Consider the following 27,173-nt stretch of genomic DNA (forward strand, 5'->3'; position numbering starts at 1 on the left):
GGAGCCGCCGCTTCTCGCCCCGCGCCCCCAGAGGGGGCCGGCCCGGGCGGCGGGGGGGCGGCTGCGCCGGTGCCCCCCGTGGCTTCGACCGCCCGCACTGCTTGTTTGATCCTTTCCGCGGCTGCAGAAATGTGTGCCAGTGCCCTGGTATTTCCCATTAAAAGGCTGCCTCACCCTCCGGTGAAAGTCAAAGCTTCACCCTGTGCCTACGGCGTGCTGGGCTGTGCTTGGGCTGAGGGCGGCATGGTAACCTCACCATCTCCGCAAAACCCACCAAAAAAGGCCGTGAGGAAGAAAGTTGGAACAAAACCGAAAAGCTTTGCTTTTCAGGTGCTGCGAACCGTTTCGAAACACAAGGAGGATGAGGAAGGTCAGGAGCCGCCAGCATGGCCTGGCGCTGCTTGACCAACTGGGCTGCCTGCCGTGTGGGGCTGGCGAGGGGCTGGCGAGGGGCTGGGGGCTGCTGCCTGGCAGGCCCCGCACCCTCTCACAGGCGATGCATGGGCTGGGGGGGCAGACGGGGGGCGGCTGCACACTGGCAGGAGGGCTGGGGCCAGGGGGTGGCTGTCAGCAGGGTGAAGCCTGCTTGGAGGCTGGTGAGGAGCGGTGTACCCTGGGGGTCAACACTGGGTCCAGTTGTGTTCACCATCTTCACCAATGATCGGGATGATGGGGCACAGAGGGAGTTTGCCCATGAAACAAAAGCGTGAGGAGTGGCTGATCCATGACGGGGATTCTGCTATCCAGGGAGACCTCAGCAGGTTGGAGAAACAGGCCGACAGCCGTACTGTGCAGTTCAGCAAGGACAAGTGCAAAGTCCTGCACCTGTGTTTTGCTGATTGACTGGCTGCCAAGCAAAAATGAATTCCAAATCAAATATAAGAATAAATGCAGTTTAATATATTAGGATACAATAAAGAAAAATAGCATGCAATATGATAAAAGGAAACTACTAGTTATGTACAATATGATAAAGAAGCAACAGCAGCAAAGCACCAATTTGTTACTGCAAAGCATTACCGAGACTAAGAAAAGGAGACATGATGAATTCTCACCTTAACACCGCCCAGGCCCACCCTTCAGCTGGGAGCCCCGTTGCACCTGGCACCAGGAGTCTCTTGGTAACTGGGAGAATTTCTACGTGGTGCATCCACCCGTAGGTGAGGCTTCTGGCCCAATCCTGGAGCTTGCAAGCCTTCATAGTTGGTGAAAAACAAAACCAGTTTATATACCTAGTGTATGTAAACTTTTAAGTTTAGGCTAATTGCAGGCGTGCACTGTCTGATGATTCATAAGGCTCACACATGCCAGGGATGTTGGCCAGACCCCCAAGCGCAGTGGCGTTACCACCATGACGCAGCTGCACACAGTATTTATTGTCTGGATGGTCCTGCTCACATCTTGCCGGTTGAGGGGGCTCAGGACAAACCCCAGCTGCTCATTAAAGCTGTCCTTGAGCTCCCTGAGCTCCCTGTCCAAGTTAAGCGATCCCTAATTAAAGGCAAACACTTCTTCATAAGCAGTAATCAATGTAATAACTTTTCACTTCACCTTGGGGAGGTACAACCCCACGCACCAGCACATGCTGGGGGCCACCCAGCTAGCAAGCAGCTTGGCAGAGAAGGGCCTGGAGCTCCTGGCAGGCACCAAGCTGAACATGAGCCAGCAATCGTACCTTTGCAGCAAAGGTAGCAAATGATATCCTGGGCTGCATTCACTAAAGTACTGCCAGCAGGCCCCCTCTGCTCAGCGCTGGTAAGGCCACAGCTGGCTTCACCTGTGTAGAGTTTTTGGCTCAGTACAAGACAAACATGGACATAGGGGAGAAAGTCCAATGAAGGGCCATGGAGATGATGAAGGGACTGGAACATCTCACATGTGAGGAAGGGCTAAGAGAACTGGGACCCTTCAGCCTGGAGAAGAGAAGGCTTGGGGGTATTTTATCAGTGTACATAAATGGTTGAAGGGAGGATACAAAGAGGAGAACAAGTTGTGCCCACTGGCAGGACCAGAGGCAATGGGCACAAACTGAAACACTGGAGCTTCGCTCTGAACATTAGGAAACGCTCTGTCCCTGCAAGGGTGACTGAGCACTGGCACAGGTCACCCAGGGAGGTTGTAGAGTCTCCATCCTTGGAGATACTCAAAAGCTGTCAGGACAGCCCTGGGCAGCTGGCTGCAGGTCGCCCTGCTTGAGCAGGGGGATTGGACCAGATGATCTCCAGGGGTCCCTTCCAATGTCAGCCGTTCTGTCATTCAGTAAACTTTGTGTGAATGCAGCTGGCCAGTTGCCTTTCCACAGGTTTGGTTGTGCTCATGAATCTACTTTGTATATTGCCTTCACAACAGGGAACTCAAAGAGTATTTTTTTCCTTCACATCAAACCACGGTTATATGCTTTTGGAACAGGTGGAACTGCATTTTGCAACTGAATCAGTTATGACACCACAGCTGGACACAGATTTTAAGATATTCACAGTTCTTGCAGAGGGACCACTTGCGTTCCTTGAGTTCATATGGCTGGGTTTATGCAGATTTAGAAAAGCCAATTTGGGAGAAAAATAAAACTTTAAATGTTTTATTTAAATTTAATGCTTTAAATTTTATATTAAATTTAATGCTGCAAAGAAAGCAAAAGGATGCAGCTATAGAAGGACAGTTGACATATGCCAACAGAGTAAAGTGTAGTGGAAATATGGCTTTGGATATTGTTTTTTTCAATGTATATCAGAACAAAGAAACCTTGAAAATAATGTTGCAACGTTACATGATTTCCTGGCGTTGACAGTAGAGAGGCAAAAAAGGTTGATATAGTTAAATATTTCTTTCTGTGCTTGGGAAAAAAGACAAAAGTTGCAGACAGATTGCATGATGATGAAATACTTTTCCACAGTTCTAAAGTAAATATCAGTCAAATAGCATAAATAAATAAATAGCACTGTGGCTTTGCTTTAAAGCAGATAGAGACTTTGTTGAGTATTTCCCAACTAGCACTGATAGGAATGGGTTTGAACAGTAAATTTTTTCCCCAAGTTAAAAAGGACTAAAGGAGATGATTCCATCACACAATGTGGATCTTGGAGAAGTAACGGCATATTTGTATATATGGGTTCACTTACCAGTTTAATGAAGTCTAAGCATGTATTTATGGAATATATATTTCATCAAGTTAACTCATTGGGCATTTTCTGTGATTCAAAATTCAGTTAATAAAGATTTGAAGTGCTCTGCAGACTTTTGCCAGTGTAATCATCTTGCGTAGGACATGATTAGACGTGGCAAAAGCCTTGCTGTAACTATATCTAGGTCAACAGAAGATTTTGTTGACTTTGGTTCATGTCTAAATCTGAGAAAGTGGTGCCTGTGCCAGCAGAAACACCACTGCTAAGGGCATATGTTCTAGCTTTGCAAGGAGCCTCTCCTGGCCTGACCCTTCTGGCACAGAGAGCCTGCCCTAGAGGACTCCTATGTGAGGCTGATTCATAGTACCTGATATTCTGGATAAGAAAACCAGAAATGCTTGAAAATCAGGGTTGTATATATACTAAATAGTATGCAATTGACTACCTAGCAGATCTAAACTTGCAATATTTTAAACAGAAAATCATCAGCTGAGAGTATTTCTAAAGGGATTATAGTCCTTGCCACTTCAGCAGCTATATCAACCTGAAAAAACTGCCCACAAATTAAGTCCTGTCAAAATTTATCAGCTGGAGGTACATGGTGAAGAGAGGTTAACTTGGATCTGAGTGTCAAGATGGACTGGGCATAAGCAAATGCAATTTATTTTAACAGGATGAGACGCAAGCTTGTATACCTTGAAAGAGTATAGGCATTAAAACATAGCTCCTTTCCAGGAAATAGTGGCTATGAATTACCTCTGAAAATCATAGGACTGAAACAGATGGGTCTAAAAAAGTGATGTGAATATCAGCTCACTTGGCAAGAAAGATTATCTTCTGGATTTGGCTACAAGGAAATACTGAGGACACCTACAGATTCTACATTAGGTCAGTATTTGGCACGACTGTGATTCCTCTCTGAATACTGTGTCCACGTTTGGTGGCAGTTAATTGAGGAAACATATTGAAAAAGCTGGGAATAAGAGCTTCAGGAATTACAAAAAGTGAAAGATATGTTTTATATCTGAGGCTCAGGAAATGAGATCTACCTGGTTTTCTTTTTGGCAAGTTAGTAGGAAAACTTGATCAGTATGTACACCGATGAAACAGGTACTTTACAAGGAAAAGCCTTCTGAGCTATCGAAGGTAAAACAAGATTTACTTGCATGGTCTTTACAGAACAGAGTTCTGACACAGGTGTACTGCGTGGGAGTGTGGTATAAATACAGAAGGAACTTGTTTCCTTTCAAAATTTTGATAGTGCATTTTAGTCATGTTAGAAAAGGCAGCAATATCATGCTTCAAAAGAAAACAAGCCAACATTTCTTGATGGAATGCCACTGAAACTGATACATCAGCCTAACATAATGCTGAGTCCGCCTTTTCAAAACAGACTCAAAAAGGAATAATTCAAAGGCATCCTTTAACAGGCTGTGGGATTGGTGCCTTTGGAAAATAAAGTGCCAACACTTAGCCTGGAGTTAGCCTCCCCATTTAACTTCTTTTTTTCCACATTTAGCACATGGATCTTCTCTCTAGTGAATCAAGCTTAATCAACCTGGTAACTCCAGATATTTTGGCAAGTAAATGAAATCTTTGTGTAGTAGGGACACTGGAATGATCTGTGTAAATAATAAGCATGACTTTGCCCTTTCAAACTCAGAGATTTTTAGATGTGTCTGTGATTAATTTAAACAGGGAGGAGAGGTCTTTCCTGAAAAAAACCCACCTGTCTAGTCCTGTACTGGTGGGTAGAGTACACCTAAACCTCTACATCAGTGAACAGTCTTAAATTTGGACTGACTCTTGCCTCTGAATAAAAAGGTGGCTTTAACAGCTGAATAATCTCATTACGCACATCCAGGCCTGCCGGCTGGCACTGTCAGGTATTTCTGGGTGCTTAGGCGTGGAGCGGTGTAAACATTGTCCCACACTCAAGAAAAATGGATCCGGATTCAAAATGAGGATTAAATAGCAGATTATCATCTGGAATTCTGGGTTGTGCCAGCTTTTTCCAGCTTGAGCACCTCCAGAGCTGCCCAGCAGCTGACATGGAACTGGCACGCAGGTTGTGAGTGCCTCAAATCGGGGGGTTTTGTGCTGGCACGTTGACTGCTGCAAAGGGCCTCCGGACACCGGGTAGGCACAAGCGGCTGGCACACCGGACAGCCAGCAGGCCTCAGTGCAGGCACCAGCTTCAGGCTATGCAACACAGCCGACGACACTCATTAAATCGCTACTGATGTAGTAACTTGGTGTTACGCCAGAGTTATTCCCAGTGTTTTCTCACGGTGACAGCTGAGCGGCTCAGGCAGCGCCGCGCCCCGCAGCCACCCGTGCCCCGCAGCCGCGGCGCGGCCCCCTCAGGCAGGCCACCCTGAACATGACGACGAGCGCCATGCGACGTGACGGCTCACGGCCACCGACACGCCATCGCAGCGACAACACGCGGAGCAACAGGCCGAACAGTGCGCCGGGGCCCGCGGACACCCCACCCCGGGGCCAACCCCCCAGGCGCCGTACGGGCGCCCCCTCCCTCCGTTACTTCCGCCTCCGCCGCCTCCCGGTAACCCGAGCAGGGCCGCCCGCCGCCAGGACCCCGCCCGGGGCTGCCCTCAGCACCGCCTGATCCCGCCCGGCGGGAAGCGCCGCTGGCCGAGCCGGCTGCAGCCGCGACCACGGCGCGGTTAGGCGGCGCTACCTTTCCTGTCGCGGCCGGGCGGCGCGGGCGGGCGCGGCGGGCTCGGCCGGGGCGGTGCTGTCGGTCAGGCAGCGCGGCGGGCGCCCCGGCAAGGAACGAGGCGGGCGTCGTGAGGGGAGAAGAGCGAGGGGGCCTCGCGCGCCGGGAGGGGGCTGTGGCGGGCGGAGGAGTCGTCGCTCCGCGGGAGGCCGGGCCCATGTTCGCACCGGGCGGAGGTAGCGGAGCGGGGACGCCGGGCGGCTCGGAGGGCGGTGCCGGGCCGTGCCGTGTTGCGTGGGGAAGAGGGCCCGGGAGGCGGTGGGAGGGCGCGGGGGCCTGTCGGGGGCGGGGGCCGTGAGGCGGAGCGGGGCGAGGGTTCCTCAGGGCTGAGGGGTCCCGGGGCAGGGCGGGACGTGAAGGTGAAGGGGAGGGAGCGCTGGGGGGGGCAGGTGGCGGCTGTTCTCGGGCTTGCGGTGCGGGCGGGGGAGGCAGAGCCGGGGGCTGCCTGGCTCGCGGGAGGGCCTGCGCGCGCAGGTCGGCGTGTGAGGGGCGTCCTGGAGGGAGCGAGGGGGGAGGCTTGTTCGCTGAGGAGTCTTCTGCTCAGCGTGTATTTAGTGGCGTGTCTGTAGGCCTCTTCCCAGTGAAAAGCGTGTTCCTGCAGATGTGACAGCAAAACACTTTCTCCGGGACGTATGGAATCGAAAGTAAAACTGCCCGGCTGGTCAGGCAGGCCTGCCTCCCCTGCCGGGGCACAGGGGGGACTTCTCAGCACCGTGATTGCCTGGCTTGCTCAGTCTATCACCTTTCAAAAGTTGTGGTTAAGTTTACTTTCTTTTGATTCACCATGCTTTTTCTCTTATGTTCCTTTCCTCGCTTTAAGAGAGACCTTAATTGCGTTTCGATTCTTGAAACTTAATTTTCGAGGGGTGTGATTTGTAACAGTGGAAAAGTTTGTTCCTCTCTGAAGTTTTTTCACATGGTCAGGACTGGGATGTCTTACTTACATTCTTTCACCTCCCTTATCTCTTTTGTGATAGAGTAGCTGCATAAAGGAATGTTTATGTGATAAATTTCCAGCAGCAGTAAGAAAGTGTGAAAAAAATCTCTGTATGCTTTATTTAATAAAGCTGTATTCCTTCCCCCTCCCAACTAGTGTTTGTAAGGATCGAGGTTCTGGTTCATGGTAGTGCAGTCTGTGACAGTAGGCTGTTCTTACAGATTTGAGAGGGTTTAAGCGTATCAGGCCAGGGTGTTGCTGTTTATCCATATGTTCTGAATGGTGAATGAGTTAGTGATGCTGAATACCTTATATGAATCTTTGGTTTCCTTGAGAGTAAGTATATAGATTCTTGTTCTTAAATGTTGTCTGCATATTTCAAGACTTATTTCTTAAGTTTCTGAGCCTACAGTATCATGAGCTCAGTCCCATTGCTTTTTCAAATAGCAGGATTAGCATGAAAAAAAACTAAGTAGAAATTCAGGTACAATAAAAAATTTCTTAATTAGGAGTGAGTTAAGGTATGTCAAATAATAGAAAAAATTAAGGGAAATGGTTTTCTCCTGAAAAATAGCATCTGTAAGTGATGAAACGAAGAAGATAGAGTATTAAAGCTTCTAAATGTCACTACAGAAATGGACTGTCAAGAGTCCAGAAGCACATGGATGCTTGTCTTGTATCTGTCTTCTCTGTTCTTTCTGATTTTCAGTTGTGAGCACCGGTTCTTTTGATTTATTTGCTTATGAAGTTCATGTCATTATTGTGTCTTTTCATCGGTACATTCACATAAACATTAGGTATTAAATAGAAATTCTCTTAATGGTTAACTTTTTCTTACTGTTTTCTTGCCATTCTCTTAATCTGGACCAAAGTGTTTATCTTCAGCCTTATTTCCTGTGGAAATGGGAGCCAGGCTAGCCTGCTACCTGTCTCTTTCCATTTTTCTTTGCTTCCTGCAACTTTTGAACCTTTCAGCCAGTTTCAGTCAAATTAGGCAGATATTTTGAAGGTATAAACATTCTACAGGTCTTGGGAGAACAGGCAGCTGAGGAAAAGCAACAAGGGCTACATTACTGTTCTTGCTGAGGGAAGGGTGATAGCATATGCTCAGTGGACAGTTCTGTTCTGTCTGTGCTGTTGCTGGCACTCGCGCTGACCGCTGAATCAGTCTGTGTGTAGCTTGGAGGCAGCAACCGCACTGCCTGCCTCCTGCCATCAGTAGCTGTTAGGCATAAATGAGCTGGCAGTATGATCAGAAGTGTGAGATAAGCAGCTATGTACATAGCAGGTAGTAAGGAGTATTGTAAGATACGTGATACAGGACAGAAATCTATTGTAAAATAGGTTGTTGGGATTATTTTCGTAGTCAGTGTTCGTAGGGAAAAGTGGATAATGCTGCCTTGTGGCCAAGATGACAATGTATCCTATTATGTTCCATCCCTTTTCTTTTTATCCTATCTTCACTATTTTGCTTTTGTACAAGCCAAATGTCAGATATGTCTTTAAAACAGAAATCTGAGTTCCTAAATTTAATAAGGGTTTGAGAACTGTGATGATTTTTGTAAGCAACTGCATTAAAAGTTACATGTGTAGCTGCATATCTTGTTTTGTGGGTGTTTTTTTTTTTGTTTTACAAATCAATTGAATTGCCCTACTGACAACAGGTGGGGGACAAAGATAAAAGCCAGAGTATTGGAATTGTGACTTGCCTTTCCAGCATGTCTTTAATCAAGAAAACATTTTTTCCCAATGTTTTCCTTTTAAACTTGGCTCCCAAGTTGTTATCTTCTGGAATCTAAATTTCTTTTTAATGAATGTGTTACTCTGTTCTTTTTGTTTAATAGGCTTCTTGGTGAAAAACATTTTGATACAATTATTGGAGAGTCTTACGCAATGTTCTAATGGACCTAATCTTAGTAGTAGGACATTATGGTGATGTTTAAATGCTAAAAGCTTCCCTTTCAAAACGCTTTTTTTAAAAATGGTGGGAGAGATGCTTTAGCTGTCTCAAAGTGATGGAATTTCCAATGTGCATTCATAGTGAGAAAAGATTAATAAATAGTTATGTTGAATTTGAAACGGGACTTGTAGAGGATTCGCATCCCTCAGATGAATGTGTGAGGAGCAGGTCCCACTTAACTGCCCTACAGGGCACAAAAATTAGTTTAGACCTCTAATATGAAGGGGTTTGGGGGCGATGCTTAGTTGTTTGGGTTTTGTTGATTTCCCCCTCTTGGTTAAGTACTCATTGCATAATAATGTTGTTTTAAGATGATGTAGATCAGTGTTTGTGAAATTTAAGGAGTTCAGATTATGTTGAACTGTGAAACCTTTTAGTTGTAGGCATGCGTTAGGGAGCCACATTTGCTAGTACTTGCTTAAGCAATGCCGATTTGATTGGTCTCACTTTTGTAAGTTGGTGTCAGAACAAAGATTTCTTCATTGGCGCTGTTGCCACTTGCTGCCAGAGAGGCCAAGCCCCAAATAGGTTCTCCATTGGGAAGCTGTCATTGCCCATTTCTGAATATACTGTGGACTTTTGTAAACAGTTTTTTCTTGAGAGGACCTGGACAAGCATATAAAAAACTGTAGCACAGTGTTCCTTATGGAATAGTATACAAGTCGTTTTATTGAGAGGTGGTGGGGGAAGGTGGAATACTTAGTTAGAAACAGAGATTTTCTTTAGCATGATGTCTTACTTATAAATATCTTTCAAAAATAGTTAAAAATAATACTAGAAGCACTCTACATTGGAATGCAAGTGTCTCATTATCCATGTGAATCTAGCATATTTTCATTGTCCAGTCTGAGTAAAATGTGAGAAAGGCAAAAGTAGGGGTGGTAATTGGGAATCAAACTGGTGTTACTAATAAAAAACTATTTAGGAGGTATCACTTGCAATGTGTCCCACCAGTCCTGCCTATGTATGTGCTTAAATGGAAGCACGTAAGTATGTGAAAATTACTTTTTGTTTTAAGAAGTTAATTTAACCTGAAGTAAATAAGGCTTAGGTGATTCTAGGTGCCTCTTTCAGTCCTGTCCAGCCCTATCTGATCCTGGACATGAGTCAGCAGAATGCTTTGCATTGAGGCCAGCTGCATTCTAGACTGTAGTAACAAGTTACCCAGCTGGTTGAGGAAGGTGAGTCTTTCCCTCTGTTTAGTGCTTAGCAAAACAAATTTAGACACCACATCCAGCTGTGCAGTCTCAGTTCCAAGAACGGCACTGACATGCTGGAGCAAGTTCACTGGAGGGCCACCGAGGTCATTAGGGGCTGAAGGACGTATCTGAAGAGGGTCTGAGAGAACTGGGTTTCTTAATCTGTAAGAAGAGAGAGGAAAGTCTCGCTACTGCTTACAACAACCTAACGGGAGAGTTAAAGAGAAGATGGAGCTGGGTGGTTCTTCTCAAAGTTGTACAGGGATAAGATGAAAAGAAATAGACATAAAACGGGGCATAGCAAATTCCAGGATGGCATTAGGAAAAGCTTTTTCACAGTGTGGTTATCCAGGCACTGGAACAGGGGCCCAGAGGGGACCGATGCATCTTTGTCCTTGGAGATACTCAAAACTTAGATAGCTAAGTCCCTGATCTGATTTGACCTTGTTTTGAGCAAGGGCTTGAACTAGGGGGCCTCCACAGTTTCCTTCCCATCCAAGCTATTCTGTGATTCTACCCTTGTTCACTATATGTTATCTTTTGTATCCTTAGTCAAATGAAACTAAAGCTTAGAGGGCTAGAAACCCCAAAGATGCTGAAGTTCCTATGAGTCTCCAGAATAGCATTGGTTGAGTAGAAAGAAATACAAATCGGAGCCATTGATAATGCTTGCTAATTGTTGTTTTTCTGTTACTTCCATTTGTTCTGCTGGCAGGGAGGTTTGTGTGTACATCTTAGCACAGCATGTTCTTCCAGCTGGTACTTGTGCTATGGGGAAGAGTGCTTGAGAAGACTGGGGAGAAATCTTCTCAAGCTGAGAAGGAGGGGGCAAGATGATGCCTTTGCACAATGAGGACAGTCAGGTATTGGAGCAAGTTGGCTGGAGAGGTTGTGCAGTCTGTATCCTTGGCAGTTTTAAAGACTGGAGCCTGGAGCTATCTTGTCTGACCCTCATAGCTGACCCTGCTTTGAACAGGAGATGGACGCACTTGAGGTCCTATCTATCTAGTTATCCTGTGATCCTAAGTAGAGGTTCTGGAAGAGGGAGTATGCTTAGGAGATGTGTGGAAAGATCAGTGAGGTGCAGGTGCATGCTGATGAATCAAATACTTATTTTAAAATTGGGAATACTTTGCTTTTGTCAGTCTTGGTTATTATTTTTTTCCAGATGGGCTTCAGTTTGTTAAAAAGTTTTGTATTCCTCTGGTTGTCAAAACTTCAAATGCTTTTACTTCACAAGTCTTGTTGAAGACAATTTTGCAGTATAATGCCATAACAAAATCATTAGATTTTACCTGTTGTTAGGTCCATTCCTTAGTTCAATAAAACTTACTTTAAAGCTGTATTTTATTCTGGCGAGACATTTGTGAGTTATCTTACTTAGTTAAGAACTAAGTGAGCATGGGTGGTCTGTGGAAATGGCTAATACATCAACAAGTTAAAAGTATTTATTTTCCTGTGATTCTCCAGACTTCCCTGGGTAACACAATGCCAGCTGAGAGGAAAAAGCCAGCAAATATGGATGAAAAAGAATCTACATTAAATAATAAAGAAAAAGAATTTAGTGAAAGGCGACCAGTAAACACCAGGGAGAAGCCGAAAGAAGATGTCAAAGTTGGCATGAAGAGAGAGACTTTAAAGGTTCCAGAAGATAAAAAGAAAAAACTGGAAGAAGATAAAAGAAAAAAGGAAGACAAGGAGCGGAAGAAGAAAGAAGAGGATAAAGTAAAGGCAGAAGAAGAGCAAAAGAAGAAAGAAGAAGAAGAAAAAAAGAAACTTGAAGAGGAGGAGAGAAAGAAACAAGAGGAGGAAGAGAAAAAGAAACAAGAAGAAGCAGCTGCTCAACTGAAGTAAGTTGTCTTTTAAGGGCTTAATTGTGCCAAATGCTGTAGTCTTGCTGTCAGGATTGTGGGCAGAATTATAAAAGGTTAACTGTTTGAGTTACTTATGTAGTGTTTTACATGGCTAGCTGGGTATGCTTTGTAATGTATGCCTACGTAGTTTTGGGTTTTCACCTCTAACACCTGTTACTTTAGTCTCTAATATGGGGTTTTGATAGTATTTTCCATGTGATGACCATGTAATGCACAATTATGCTTGAATAAATGTTGTGGTTTAACCCCAGCGGGCAACTAAGCCCTTCACAGCTGCTCGCTCACTCCCTTCACAGTGCGATGGGGGGGAGAATCAGAAGAGTAGAAGTGAGAAAGCTTGCGGGTTGAGGTAAAGTCAGCAAAAGCCACGTCTTTAAGCAAAGCAAGGAATTCATTCACCACTTCCCATGGGCAGACAGGTGTTCAGCCATCTCCAGGAAAGCAGGGCTTCACCACATGTGATGGTTACTGGGGAAGACAAGCGCCATCACTCCGAATGTCTTCCCCTTTCTAATTCTTCCTCCAGCTTTATATGCTGAGCATGATGTCATATGGTACGGAATATCCCTTTGGTCAGTTGGGGCCAGCTGTCCTGGCTGTGTCCCCTCCCAAGTCCTTGTGCCCCCCAGCTGACTTGCTGGTGGGGTGGGATGAGGAGCAGAAAAGGCCTTGATGCTGTGTAAGCGCTGCCCAGCAATAAGGAAAACACCACTGTGTTATCAGCGCGGTTTCCAACACAAATGTGAAACATGCCAGCTCCTATGAAGAAAATTAACTCTACCCCAGCCCAAACCAGCACCTTCTCCTGCCCTTATTCCATACTATTTACATCATGCTAAGGTCACTCTATCCATTAGAACATCATTAACCACCACCCCCTCTCCTGTCCTTTGATGTAATACATAGATGTCATTCCCTTAGTCTTTATATGACCCCTATAAAATGTCTACAAAAGTCCACAAAATGTCCATTGAGTCCATGACTTTGTGTTCCATCTGTTATGGTGGTCACTCAGGACAGGAGAGGTGGTGTGTTGCATGGAGGTGTTGGGCACCGAAGCCAGCTCAGGTCAGGTCACTGCTGCACTTGCACTGCTTCTTGTAAGACTTGTCCTCCACTAGTTTGGGTGGTTTCTGGTATAGTCATTCGTGTAACATGCAACTGAAATAATGGGTGAAAACAGTTTAAAAGTATTCCCATTACAGTCACCACCCCTGATCCATTTGGGCCAGTTTGTAGGATTTAACGTTGCAGTAAACTCCTCCCTGTGCTCCTAGCCTGGCTAGCAACAGGTAGTTTCTGCTATAGTAATTCCTATAACATGCATCCCAAATCCTGGGTTACAATGATTTAAAGCTACAGTCTCCATCCCTGGTCCATGTGAACAAGACCATTGGGCTTTATGTTGCAGTGAACTCCTTTGCCTGTGCTCTGGTGTGGTCTTACCTACAGACTGCTGTCCCTTGTGGGTGTACCTGCTCCAAGTGGAGACTTACACCTGTGAGCCACGGTCTCTCCAAGGGTATGCCTGCTGCAGCATAGACTTACCCACATCCACAGATGCTTTGAGGTGCACCTGTTCCAGTGTGACATTCTCCATGGGCCACAGTCCCTTCAGAGGTGTACTGGCTGCACCGATATAACCATGGCTGCAGATGCTCTGAGATACATGTGCTCTGGTATGGACTTATCCACGACCACAGATGCTTCAGGGTGTCCTGCTCCTGTGTGGACTCATCCACAGGTCATGGTCCTTTTGACTTGAGTTCATACTGGAGTTCCAGCCTGTCCAGTACAGCAGCACCAAAACACTAGTGATGCCCTGGCCATCTGCCAGCCCAGGTGCATCACCATTGCTGTTACCATAATGTTCACAGGCACAGGAGAGTGAGATGATAAGCAATACAGCACTACAACAAGCAGTGAAAGCAAAAATCAGCCACTAATGAGGACTAGACTAATATACAGTAAGGCAAGCAAGTGCCAGGCTCTGTCATGTGTAATGGTTACTTGGGAAGACAAACACCATCTCACCAAATATCTCCCTGCTTCTTCCTCCAGCTTTATACCGCTGAGCGTGGCATTGTATGGTCTGCAATATCCCTTTGGTCAGTTGGGGGGTCAGCTGTCCCACCTGTGTCCCCTCCCAACTTCTTGTGCACCCCCAGCCTGCTCACTGGTGGGGTCGTGTGAGAAGCAGAAAAGGCCTTGGCTCTGTGTCAGTGCTGCTCAGTGGTAATGAAAACACGCCTGCTACCAGCACTGTGTCCAGCAAAAATCCGAAACATGACCCCATACCAGCTTCTATGAAGAAAATTAAATTACCCTAGTCAAAGCGAGCAAAATGGAGAAGAGCAGTTTCTGTTAAGATAGAGGAGTGTTAGCGTCATAAAATTGGGAAAACAGGCTCTAGCAGACCACAGGCCATAACAGGAGCAAATGTACTGTGAAGGATGGCTGTAGTCTCTTAGCATGTAAGCTGGCGGTTTAATGTGGTACTACCAAGACAGTGTTTCTTAGCATGTTATCAAAAGGTACTACAGTGTCGAAGATGGCATCTTTAGACCAATAAAGGCAAGATTTCAGACGTTCTTGTGTTTGAAATATGTCACTTCCTAAGACTCAGGCAATGTTATTGCCAGATTCTAGCTGGGACAGATGTATTTAACCTATTTAAAATTTTCTGTGTAATTTCAGTAGTCTGGGAATAAAAGATTTCCCTTAACTGTGTAATACAGTAACCTATTGAAAGGTGGTTGTCCTCTTCTGTAAGAATGTAATCTCTTCCTGGGGAGTAAATGGAGTTTTAGGTTTATATTTTTGAAGTCTGTTGGGATTAATATGTTCTGCATAGAAACATTTGATAAATTTCATTTTGTTACAAGTAGTACTTGCCTTTTGCAGCAAAAAGTTTAAACTGAGTTTATGAAGCAGATGCTTCAGCTTTCTATGATTAACTTGTTAGAACTACTGGAGGGTTTCCAACTATGATTTTTTTTTTTTCTTTGAACTGTTAACCTGGTTAAAGTTCTGTAAGAAAATGACTAATTTTTATTTCTCTTAGGGAAAAAGAGGAAGCACATCAGCTCCATCAGGAGGCTTGGGAGCGCCATCAGGCAAGAAAAGAGCTTCGCAGCAAAAACCAGAATGCACCAGACAATCGCCCTGAGGAAAACTTCTTCAGCAGACTGGATTCTAGTCTGAAGAAGAACACAGCTTTTGTTAAGAAGTTAAAAACCATTACAGAGCAACAAAGGGACTCCTTGTCCCATGACTTTAATAGCCTGAATTTAAGCAAATACATTGCAGAAGCAGTAGCTTCTATAGTGGAAGCCAAACTGAAAATATCAGATGTGAACTGTGCTGTGCACTTGTGTTCTCTCTTTCACCAGCGCTATGCTGATTTTGCTCCTTCATTACTTCAGGCTTGGAAAAAACATTTCGAAGCAAGGAAGGAAGAGAAGACTCCCAACATTACCAAGTTAAGAACTGATTTGCGTTTCATTGCAGAATTGACAATAGTTGGGATTTTCACTGACAAGGAAGGTCTGTCTTTAATCTATGAGCAGCTTAAAAATATTATTAACGCTGATCGAGAATCCCACACCCATGTTTCTGTGGTTATCAGCTTTTGTCGGCACTGTGGAGACGACATTGCCGGTTTGGTACCAAGGAAAGTAAAAACTGTTGCAGAGAAGTTTAACCTGAGCTTTCCTCCTAGTGAGATCATTAGCCCAGAGAAACAACAGCCTTTCCAGAATTTGTTGAAGGAATACTTTACATCTTTGACCAAACACCTGAAAAGGGACCACAGGGAGCTACAAAATATTGAAAGACAAAACAGGTGACACTTGAATGTTGCTTTTTATTTATGGAGAAAAAAATAGTTTTATTTATGAAATGCCTAGATTTGTTGCAGTATTTATAAACAAAGCCTGTTGGTGATGTGTAGACGATAAGTATATTCTGCAATTTATGAAAAAAAAGTTTTAGATATTCTCTGAATATTTAAAAAGCAAAACCAAAACAGACTCTGCATATCTTTAAAGAAAACAGAGGTTTACCTTTTGCTTTAATTCTCTTAAATCTGTTACTTTGGTGATGCTTCCTTAGCAGCTTGAGAGTAATGCTGCCTTCCCAGCTGGTACTGTCCTTTTCCCTTTGGCACAATCTGATTTCTCCCTTTCCACCCACATGCACCTAATGGAGCATGTGCCACCATGGCTTTGGCTTGTTTACTTTTTTCTTTTAGCCTATCAGTATGGAGGAAAAATTAGGTTAGATTAACAAGGTATCCCTTACACTTTAATGTGGGCAAATTTTATATATTAAAATGTAGGAGAGTATAGACAATTTGATTCAAATCCTCTTAAATGTCTATATGAAGTACTAATATTGAAGGGTCTGGATATACACAGCATTGGAATCTGAATAATTTAATTTCTACCATGTTCACATTGTTTAGTAATTGTTTGCTTTTCTTCAGAGCATCCTGAGTTGTCATTATTGGAGACAGCCTAAACCCAGCTGCTGGTCTTAAAACGCAGTCATTTTAAAACCTTTTGGAAGCACTTCAGGCAGAGAGAAATGAATGTGTTATTGTGTGTAGGCACAGGTTTCGACTAGGAGGCTGAACATCCAGAGCCAAATGTATGCTTAGAATACATTAAATTTTGATGTTCGTAAACCAAGGCTTTCAACTTGGATCCATTGTGCTGGTGGTATTGTGCTGCAGTCCCACCAGGTCTTGGTCAGCTAGGCATTTTATTTCACAGGACTATAAACTGACTTTTGAACTACTGTTAACTTGCAGAAGTACCTTATTAAAGTGTGCTATTAGTTATTATTTTTTAAAAGTTGATGAATATAAACTTTTATACTTTCACAGTTACAATTGGTTCTGGGATTTCAATGAGTGAGTGTTACAAAGACTGTATGATAGGAAATAAAGTGAAAAAAATCCCAGAGATATGAAGAATGCTAAGAAACTGTGAAGACGAAAGAACATAAGTGATCTGGGAAAGGGAAATATGCTTTAAATAAAAATGACTGGATAGAGCTCTGAGCAGCCTGGTCTGTTCTCATCATTGAGCCTGCTTTGAGTAGATCAGACTAGAGACCTCTTTATGCACCTTATTATCTGAATTACACCTATGAACTTGGGTGCAAAGCTTTGTTTTGGGGAAGAAATATGAAGAACTATCATTTATCACTGGAATAAATTTATTATTTACCTGAACTGTAAAGTGTGTATTTTAACTGCTTAATAAAAGTTGGGGAATAGGTTTTGTTAAAGAAACAAGACATCAAAAAACTTTCCAGCTTAATTTTATTTGCTTACAGCATGTCTGTAACAGAGAGGTGCTTGTCATTTGCATGCTATGGAGGTGCAAGGCATGAAGTCAAAGATAGAAACTTTCGTACTAAGAAGTCTGTGAATACTATAGAAATCTTCATAAATTGTGGATTTTGGGAAAGGGGATTGTGTGGTTGGTTGGCTGCTTGCTTTTGGGTTGGGTTTTCTTTGGGGGGGCAGGAGGTTGTAGCTTTGTGTTTTGTGGGGTTTTTTTCTGTTTCTGTTTGTTTGGGGTTTTTTGTTTTTAGAAAAGCAATGATCTTACCAGAAAAAAGTCGTCTATATTTGAAACCTGATCCACTTTGTAGAGAGCAACAGCTTTTATTCCCACTGTTATTCCAGAACCAATGAGGTGAACAGGCAGCAGACTGTTCCTTCTTGTACATCAATAGTGTCATATGTTTAGGTTATGATAGTTTGTCAGGTAAATACCTCTTGAATTTGTCTGTGTCAGAAGAGTGAGTGTGACATAACTCAAGCTGTACAGATTGGTTGAGTTAGTTGGAAATTAATATACTAACCTTAACAGTGCTTTAATACTGTGTTACCTGCTGAATCATTTAAGTAAAATTAAAACATTATTAGACACAAGGTTTTCTGCAAGTGCATAATGAAGAAAACTACCTTAAGTAGAAGGTTGTTTGGTTACCCAGCTAAGGGCACAGGAAAATCTGTGCAGGCTGGGTCATTGGAAGGAAACAACTTGATTCCCAAATTCTAGCGTGAGTTTTCGAAAACAAGAGTTAGATACAGAAGAAACTTCTTTTATCTAAATTAAGGATGTTTTTAAGAACTGCTGAACTTGTGCTGTGAGACTTCATGAAATTCTGAAGAGACATAAAGTAAGATAAGTGCTGTGTGCTATACTTTTAATTGTATTCAAAAATTAATTGTGCTTTTAGAAGTTTACTTAGTAGGTTTTAGCTTGCCTGAATTTGTTAATACTTGTCTTCTGGGAACTGAAACTAAGAACTGGAGCTACTGTACTGTTGTTACAGCACTTTGCTTTTTTGTTTTTTAATAATAGCACGGAGCTTCTGTGCTCGTGTTTGAGACTGCTGGTATATTGTAAACTTAAAATAGGTACCTAATGGATAGCTGTCTCTATGGAAAGGCTATGAATTGGCACTTAACATGTTTCCTGAATCCAAACTGAACTACTGCACTTGAGAAATTTTCAGTGATTATATTTTTTTTTTGCTCTAATTTGCAGGAGCAGGTAATACATGTTATATATGTGTGGTTTTGTAAAAGGGACAAGAAATAGAACTTCTGCTAGTGTTACTGCTTCTTGCCCTCTAGCAAGATATTTATGTCAAGTTTTGGTTCTGAGCAGATATTAAGGATTTTGTTGCTCACCCTGTGAATGTGTTGTGTACAAAGATGACTTTCATTTTACAATTAACCTGGAACTGAGAAGAGCTAAGATTGATATCCCTCAATGTTGCTTAGACTGCTTTGGAATTTTTATGCCATAAATTGTTAGGGTATTTTGGCAAGAATATGACTGTATACTTACTGCTTAATGAAAGCCTATTAATTATGTAATGATACAACCTGCTTTAGGAATTATGTCATTGCACCTTTTTTCAAACTTTTATCTTCTGATTCTTTCATCTCATTGCAGGGTGTGTTGTCAGTGGTCACAGCTAGTCAGTCTGATGTTACTACCATTATCCAAATTACTGTAAAACAAATTGGAAACTTGCTAAGGCAAGCTCATTCTGTCAGCTTCCCTTTGAACGTCCACATTTGATCTGAGTCCGTTTGTATCTTTGCTGTGGTAGGCCCCCAAACAGCTCCGTTGGTCCAGAGTGCGTCCCTTACTGGTAAAGAACTGACTGTGCCTTGTCCATATAAGAACGGTTCATGCAGAGTGGACCCTGCCACAGAGGGGAAAATGCACTTCTCGGGGGCCCTAGCTGAGGACAAACTAGAACATTGCTAATGAGCAATGAGCTTATTCTTAGTTAACTTAAAATCAAGAATGACAGTCTTTCATCAGTCTTCTGTGGCAAGCTTTGTACTAGCAGAGACTACTTTGTTCTGTATGTTTGGTTCAAACTACTGAAAGTTCTTGATTATTTTTTTTGTCTTGTCTAAAATCCAACATGGTCTTAATTGTAATTTGGTAAAGAACATTGGGTTGTACTGTTTTGCATATCATTCTGAAACTGCTTTATTGTGTACTTGTAAGCAGTGATTACGTTCCTTCAAATGCAAGTTGCTTTTGACAACAGATTTCAATTTTACAAATGATAATTTAAGTATGGATAGTTTCATAAAAGAAAACAAAGAGCAAATGAAAAAATAAATGTAACTGCTCTTAATTTGGACTGATGGTCTTGACATAACTTGGTTTGTTAGAGAGTTAATGGACTTGTTTTAACATGCAACTTTTTTGAGCCTCCTGGCAATGATTGCCCACTTAATATATTTCCACATTGTTCAAACAATTGTTACAGATGCAAAGCAACTTTTATCCAGCTTTCATGTAAGTTGAATGTTTTAATTTACCACAGAAGTCTTTTCATAGTGCAAGACTGTAACAGGATAATCATGGCAAAAAAATAAGTTAGCCTTTCTCTTTGGACTTTGAAGTTAGAGCTTCTGTTGACTGTACTATCCGCAATGATACCAAAATCAGTAGTTCTGTATGGCTGGTTGGAAAAAAACCAGAATTGCTCAAACTTTTGCTATTGTGATCTAAACTAGAATTCTTGCAGTTACCTTGAAGAGGGAAGGTTAGCTTTGCTCATTGGTAGTGGTTCAGCATAGCTCAAATATATTTTAAGAAAGAAATGGTCTTACTTTGATTTTTATAGGCGCATTCTTCATTCCAAGGGAGAGCTGAGTGAAGACAGACACAAACAATATGAGGAGTTTGCAATGTCCTATCAGAAGCTGTTGGCAAATTCTCAATCTCTAGCTGATCTTTTGGATGAAAATATGCCTGACCTGCCCCAGGAGAAACCAACACCTGAGGGTAGGCCATCTTCTAAAGCAAGTAAACAGAATGCTGGATTTCACTTGGATGTGGTGGGAAAGCTAACCAAACCCTTTCTGATGTTTGCTTTCCACTGATTTCTTTTTATTTAGGCTTTCCCCCTTAAGGATATAACCGAATAATACACTTTTTAATCAATATAATTAAACCTCATGTAACCTTAACTATTGTATATGCCACGTAGTTATGGTAACTTACTATCTCTTTAGATTTGTTTCAAGTAGCATAGGAATAAATAGAAAACTAAAAATGTTTTTAACCTAATCCATTCCATTTAATATAATGCATTTTTTAATATTTAAAGAACTTTGTGTTAGAGTTTTGAAATCTAAAATTGTTCAACAATGGGTTTGAAGTGTATTTTGGGTCATGATATTATGAGCTGGAACATATTGTTAAACCGGGTGAGTCACTAGGTGGCTCTCTGGCCCCCTGAGGAGAAATGCAGCATTAAGCTGGCAGAGCTATTCAGTGCCTTAATCTCAAATTTTTAGATTTAGAGATGTTGTTGAAATGATGACTGTACCTTTAGTCTTATCTCTTGATTTTGAGCTTAAAGTTGTATTTATTGAATGCCTCTAAATTTAAATTATTCGTTTTAAACTTCTGTTCTTAAACTGTAATGGGGTACAGTTTATCATACTCAAAGTGATTACTTTTTATGCTAATGGAGTTTAGTCTGTTACAGCTTTCCTTTTAATTTACCACATAATGTGCTGCTTGATTTGACTTTCACGCTGATACTGTCTGTGTTTTCTATCATTGTCAAATTTACAATTTTAAGATAACTTACTGATGTATCTAGTATTAAGATTGGGTTGTTAAAAGCACTTTATACATTGCAATATTTAAGTGAAAACAGTAGTAGTAATAAATGCATTAATGTGTTTCTAAAAGTATTGTTTTTAATCTTTCAAGGGGCCTACCATTAGGAAATCAGAAATGTGTGCAAATAACTTACGGTTTCACTCTTTTTGCAGAACATGGACCTGGTATTGATATTTTCACACCAGGAAAGCCTGGAGAATATGACCTGGAAGGGGGTATCTGGGAAGATGAAGATGCTAGAAACTTCTATGAGAATCTCATTGACTTAAAGGCTTTTGTGCCAGCAATTTTGTTTAAAGATAATGAAAAATGTTCCCAGAACAAGGAATCTGGCAAAGATGAATCAAGAGGTAGAACGCTTAGATGAGTAGTTTTTTAACATATCTTGTCCAACAGGTATACAAATTTGATGGAAGTAATGAGTCTCATGAAATAATTTGTGGTGATCAGAAGAGTACACCAGTTTGGATGAATTTTTAGGGAAGAAACTGTGGGATAAGGGTTATATCTGGGTATGGTATTAAGGAAGAAAAAAAAAGTAAATGCATTGTAATAGTGATAGGATTTTAAATTTAAAATAATTGGAGATTAAGCAGTGTGAGTAAACATTAACTTTTCTGTGGGAAACCTGAAAGTTTACCTTATTTGAAAGATGGTTAGTGTTCGTTTTGGTTTTTTTCCACTAAACTGTTAATGGTAGCTAACTGTCTCAGTACGAAATTCCAGTAGATTTAAAGATCTGGGTGGTTCCTCATTTCTGACGCAGCGCTAGGTTCACAGCCAGGCATTAGTAGGCTTTCAGTTATAACAGGATGAAAATTACATTCACCATCGCTGGCTCAAAGTGTAACAAGGTGCATCTTTGGATAAGAGCAGTGTTCTGGCATTGAGGAAATGCCAGCAAAGACACAGGCCACGTGGTTTTCTAATACACGTGCAGTAGGTCAGGGCTCAGTATTAATGGAATTTCAACTTTATAGCCCATGGCCTTCTTTCTGATTTCTAAATTCTGAACTTTCCCTGTGAGGATAATTAGGTGTTGGAGCAGCTTGCCCAGGGAGACTGGAATCTCTGTCTTAAAGGATTTTTCAAGACAACTGGAAAAAATGTGAGAGAAATCTGATGTGAATAGAGTGCTCAGCCACTCTGAGCAGAAGGTTCAACTGGAGACCTCACCAAGGTCCATTCCAGACTAATTTCATCTGTCATTCTAAACAGGTTGCCTGCTTTGTGAATCTGCTGTTTCCATATGACGTGTGCACTGTTTAGAAGTTGTCACATTTTTGTTTGAAGAATTTAAGTATTTTAATAAAGTTATTTGCCTTGAAAATTACTTTTTTTTATGATGTGTAGGCTGCAGGTGAGGTTTGAAGGAGGCCTGAAAGAATAGCAAAATATGTAGATAGCAGTCTCTTGGAAAAATGCTGTATGCTGGACTGGTGGTGTTGTCAAGAAAAATATTAGCGATTCCTTTCCGAATTTTCATCTAGAGATTCATAGATTATTTGTTTTCAAGGAAAATACGATTTTTATTTGACCTTCTACATAGCGCATGATTTCTTTAGTATCTTCCTCCTGTTCTGCTGTTTGCTTTTTTTTTTCCCTTTGTCTGCGTAAAACACTTTTGCTTACCTTGCTTTGTCCATTTTGTTACCAGTTGAGCTATGAAGAATATGCAGTGCAGGCATTAGAATTAGTATCTTTGAAACTGGCTCTTTTTGAATACTGTTTGTGAATACTCAGTTACTAGGCTTTTGGAGGATGTTTTTTTACCTGACCTTCCCAGTATGCATGTTTTGTTTGCTTGTACTTTCATGTGATGGCCTGGCAATTACATTTTAAGCGCTTTTGGACTTAGATTGCTACATTTCTGAAATCTTGTTCCATTTCAATGTATGCATGTCATCCAATGAAGATGTACCAAGTATAGTTTGAAACAAACCAAAGCACTAAAAACTGTTGGCAGTCCTTTACAGGCCCCAGTGCAGGTAAACGTTTACAATTTTTAGGCATGTGGTTAAAGCTGCATGGAGGGTATCAAACCACTGAGACCCAACAGATGAGACAGTGTCGTCTCAAGAAGTGGGTATTCTTTGTCCCATTTCCTTTTAACAAGATGAAGACACTTAACAAAATGCGAGTCTTCCTGTATTCTAATCGTGACTGTGTATATTTAATAATTTAATATTTCTACTGAACTTTTAAATAGATTCAAAAGATGCCAAAGATAACAAGGAAGCATCTGGGAGTGAGGATTTGGAGTTGGAGCTGGAGAACCTGGATATTAATGATGATCCCCTGGAGTTAGACTGTGGAGATGAGGCAGAAGATCTTACAAAAAAGCTGCTTGATGAGCAAGGTAAAAAGAATGGTTTTTAGGAATTCTTTGGTGTTCCCTGGTGGCATTTTTTGAGCTTGGTGGTTTTTAGTCAGTATGTAGAGTGACTTCAGGGAGATTTATTTAGTTATGAAAGTAGTTGCTAGAAACCGTTAGGATTGTGGTCAGAAATGCAATCAAAACGAGACATTCGGCTACAAGTGAAAAATACATGGAGGTTTATATAGTGAAAGTTACTGTTGCCCTCATACAGCTTTTAAAAACGAATGTGGAGGCAGTTGTCTGAAAAGTGACTAGAAAGGAGTATATAGACTTCAATGCATAAACGATTTTTTCATCAAATGTGCTTAGGGTACTAATAAATTGTTTTCTGTTTTTAACTTCCCTTAAAATCTATGATTCATCTCTGCCTTTCTGTCTTGTTATTCATTAAAGACTTTTCTTTTGATGTTACAGCTTTACACAGCAGTATTTAAGAATTCTAACCTCTAATTATGCGTAAAGGGCTGCAAATGGCATCTGTGAAAATCTAGCTGTGTTAATTTTACTAAGGGAAACAGCAGCAAAATGATTCTTGAGAATTTTTCTTATGAATTGCAAGTTTTTGTTTCAGTAGTACTAAATAGGGGTAAAGCAGGTATTGAGAGCTGTATAAAGGAGCAAGTGAGGAGTTTTCTTTGAGCCCAGTTGGTAAGACCCATCGGTTTTGCTGCTTTGGATTTCCAAGGGCCAGTGCAGATTCTTTTAACTTCTGAAGCAGGAAACTTGTTCTGTGTTTAGAATGTGTGTGTGTATGGGAAAAATCACATCTAGAATTGACTGGCTGGAGATTCTGTGGTTTAAAAGTGAAAATCCTACCTGATCTAGTGAATTTATAATCTAATCATCCTCTTGCTTGAATCTGCATTGGTCTTTAAAAGCTAGGAAGTTAAAGCCAGAACTTCAAGCCATGGGGTTCACAGTGAAAGCAGAGAAGTTCAGACCCCGGCGAACGCATGTGTATCAGTGTTTAAAGCATGGGTTCATCTGATCAGGCTCATGAATGGATCTGTCAGTTCGGGCGTTGAGTAGCGTGAACAACTGAAAGTGCAAGTTTCTCTCAGGTGGCAATACGGATGGGTTAGGGCATGTCAATCTTTAAATTGGATGACTCTCTTGTGTACCTAAAGTTAGATGAGCTGAAATTCATCTTGGGACTATGCTGGTCTGTGACACCTCACAGATTCAAAGAAGTTAGCTCCAGAGCCAGATCTTTTCAGACTCCTCCTGAAAGATGGAAAGGCTGTAAGGGACCTTTAAAGCAGTCTGCCTGCCCTGCAATAAGCAGGGACATCTTCAACTAGATCAGATTGCTCAAAGCCCCGTCTAGCCTGATGTAAGGTGATGACTTGGGGTGTAGATTTCATTGACAGAGGAAATAAGTAAATTACAGAGGGGAAAACAGGATAAATGGGGTAGACAGTCCAGTCAGACAGTGGGCACTGCATATCTTCTGTTACTTCTGCATCACTTGTCACTTCAGTCTTTTCTCCCCCATCCAAATACGAGGCAGACAAGGCAGTTTTCCAAAGTGTATGTTTTTAAAGCAGGTCTGCCCTGGTTGGAGTCTATAGTTAGCTAAATTTAAGATATGACATGTAAAAGGAAAGTTGATGCAGTTAGTTGAAGAGATTTGCTTACCAGGAATTCAGCTAATTTATTTTGTTTCTCTATTGTGTTAACTTTGAGTGAATCTTAATTTTCTTGTTTTCAATATGCTCAGGGAAGAGAAAGGGAGCAGATAGCACTGGAGCTGAAAATAGTGGCGGAAAACATGCTGCAAGAAGTGAGTTTTGAGGTTATTTTTAAGAGAGAAGGTAAAATGGTAAAAATGAAGCTGTGTGAATGAAGACAAAGATGCTAAGTAAGGAATGGACAGGGTGAAAGCCATGAAGGGTACTGGAAGCATGAAGAGTGATGTTAATACATATTGATCTAGCACCAGTTTTTATAAGGTTGTTCAGCAGCAGAGAAGATGTGTAGAAGGAAGTATTAAGTCACAGAATCACAGAATGGTTGGGGTTGGAAGGGACCTCTGGAGATCACCTAGTCCAACACCCCTGCTAAAGCAGGTTCACCTAGAGCAGGTTGCACAGGAATGCACAGGAATCTCAAAGTCAATCCTTTTAATTTTACTACACTGTTCAGAGAGCTAGCAATCTATCAGAAAACCTATCAGAAAAGCAGGAATTGAAGAAAAATCTAAAAATAGTCATTAAGAAATATTTTTTGGAGTTGTGAGACTGGCTTCTGAACACATTCCTCAGTGAGGCTTTGATTCAACAAACAAGATCTTTAATACTATGCCTGAGTGTTGTGCAGAGAGCGGGATCCAGCCAACAATTTGCTTATGGTGTTGGTTTATACCATCTGAATGTGAGGGCTCCTGCATCATCAGATTCATTACAGAAATTTGTCTTACAGAGGAATAGCTACTAGCATTACAAAAGCAATTCTATTTCCACTGTCTGGGTGATGCTGTACAAAGTAGACTGAAGCTTTCAGGCAGAGTGGATTTTCTAGGAGAGAGACTGCTCTAAGTTTAGAGTTTTGCAAAAAGTAAAAAAAAGATGTTGCCAATAAGGGAGCCAGGGTTTTCTCAGAAAATGTATGTGTGTAGGGAGAGGGGAAGGCAAATAACTGTTGTTGCTGAAGTAGAAGATTGTTTGATACTGATCGTTGCAGGAGAATGACTTCAGTAAGTCCTTAGTGTCTTCTAATGCTTTCTCAGTTCTGCTCCCTGGAAGTTGCAGGGTTGCATCCATTTTTGGTTAAATATAAAGGTGTTTAAAAAGAAAAGAGATTTACTTTCAGTCTCTGCAGTGATCATACTGCATGATTTGATCTGCACCCAGATAGACTATCACAAATAGTCTAACTGTAACTGTTACACGTAACTACTGGTAGTAAATATTTAAAAAGAGGTAATGCCGTTGTAAAAATGTGGTGGTGATGAAACGGAACTCAAGAGGATCAAGGTGAAAATCAAGAAATGAGTGATTTTTTTTGCACGAATTAAATACCTAGAATTGTCATTTGCCTTAGAGAAGGAAGCCGTGACTGTTTCATTTCCTGTCACTGTAAAATTCTTAATTTTCTATCTTAAGTCACAAACCTGATTCAGGTACTATAAAAGAGCCTTTCCACTTCAAAACTATCTGTGTACTACGATGAGAAAGAAATACTTAGAAATACGGTTTAAGAATATCTGTGGCCCTCCAGTGAAGGAGAGGACCAGTGAAAGAATAGCTGTATTTGGGAACTGTTGAGATCGAATGTGGTAGCGGGGCATCTTGAAAGATTGTCTTGGAAAGTGACTGAATTGTCAAAGACTTATTTTTTTTAATTTATTTCAAGAGCATTGAGTCAGTTTGAGTAGAAGATTGAGGTGAGACAACTAATTGCTCTGAGGGAAAAAGGGGAAGATAAAAGAATGTTCTGAAGTGTGCCTATAAATACCTAGATGGAAAAATGCCTTAAAACAAGACTTGCTAGTAAAAATTATCTGGCTTGAGCTGTTGCATGCATCCTAGTGAACTCCAGCTCTGATTAGATGGATGATGAGAGTCAGGGTTCCATTAGCATTTAAAACTTTGTGGTAGTCTTTTGTCTGAGCCACCTGGAACACCTTCCTTTTTTCTGCCTTTCTTAATGAACCCTTCTTTCTTGTTCTTCCAACTTCTAGTTGCCTGTGCCGGAGAGGAGGAAATGTTGTCTGCTTTAATCTCTAGTACCTTCAAGACTGGGAATCTGGCAGTGTTCCTTGGAGCAAT

At 41.8% G+C, this 27,173-nt stretch overlaps 1 protein-coding gene across 1 annotated transcript in view; it reads left to right on the forward strand.

Annotated features, from left to right (window-relative positions):
• The first annotated feature begins 5,883 nt into the window (after positions 1-5,883).
• The window catches only part of UPF2 (UPF2 regulator of nonsense mediated mRNA decay), a 68,106-nt gene continuing 46,816 nt past the window's right edge, over positions 5,884-27,173 (forward strand). Inside the window, 6 exon segments of the mRNA XM_055807247.1 lie at positions 5,884-6,038; positions 11,429-11,808; positions 14,897-15,676; positions 20,014-20,174; positions 21,176-21,373; positions 23,233-23,382. Of these exon segments, the coding sequence (XP_055663222.1) occupies positions 11,447-11,808; positions 14,897-15,676; positions 20,014-20,174; positions 21,176-21,373; positions 23,233-23,382 (1,651 nt within the window). The 5' untranslated portion in view covers positions 5,884-6,038; positions 11,429-11,446.

This window comes from Falco peregrinus, chromosome 6 (genome assembly GCF_023634155.1).
Source record: "Falco peregrinus isolate bFalPer1 chromosome 6, bFalPer1.pri, whole genome shotgun sequence".
Lineage (NCBI taxonomy): Eukaryota > Metazoa > Chordata > Aves > Falconiformes > Falconidae > Falco > Falco peregrinus.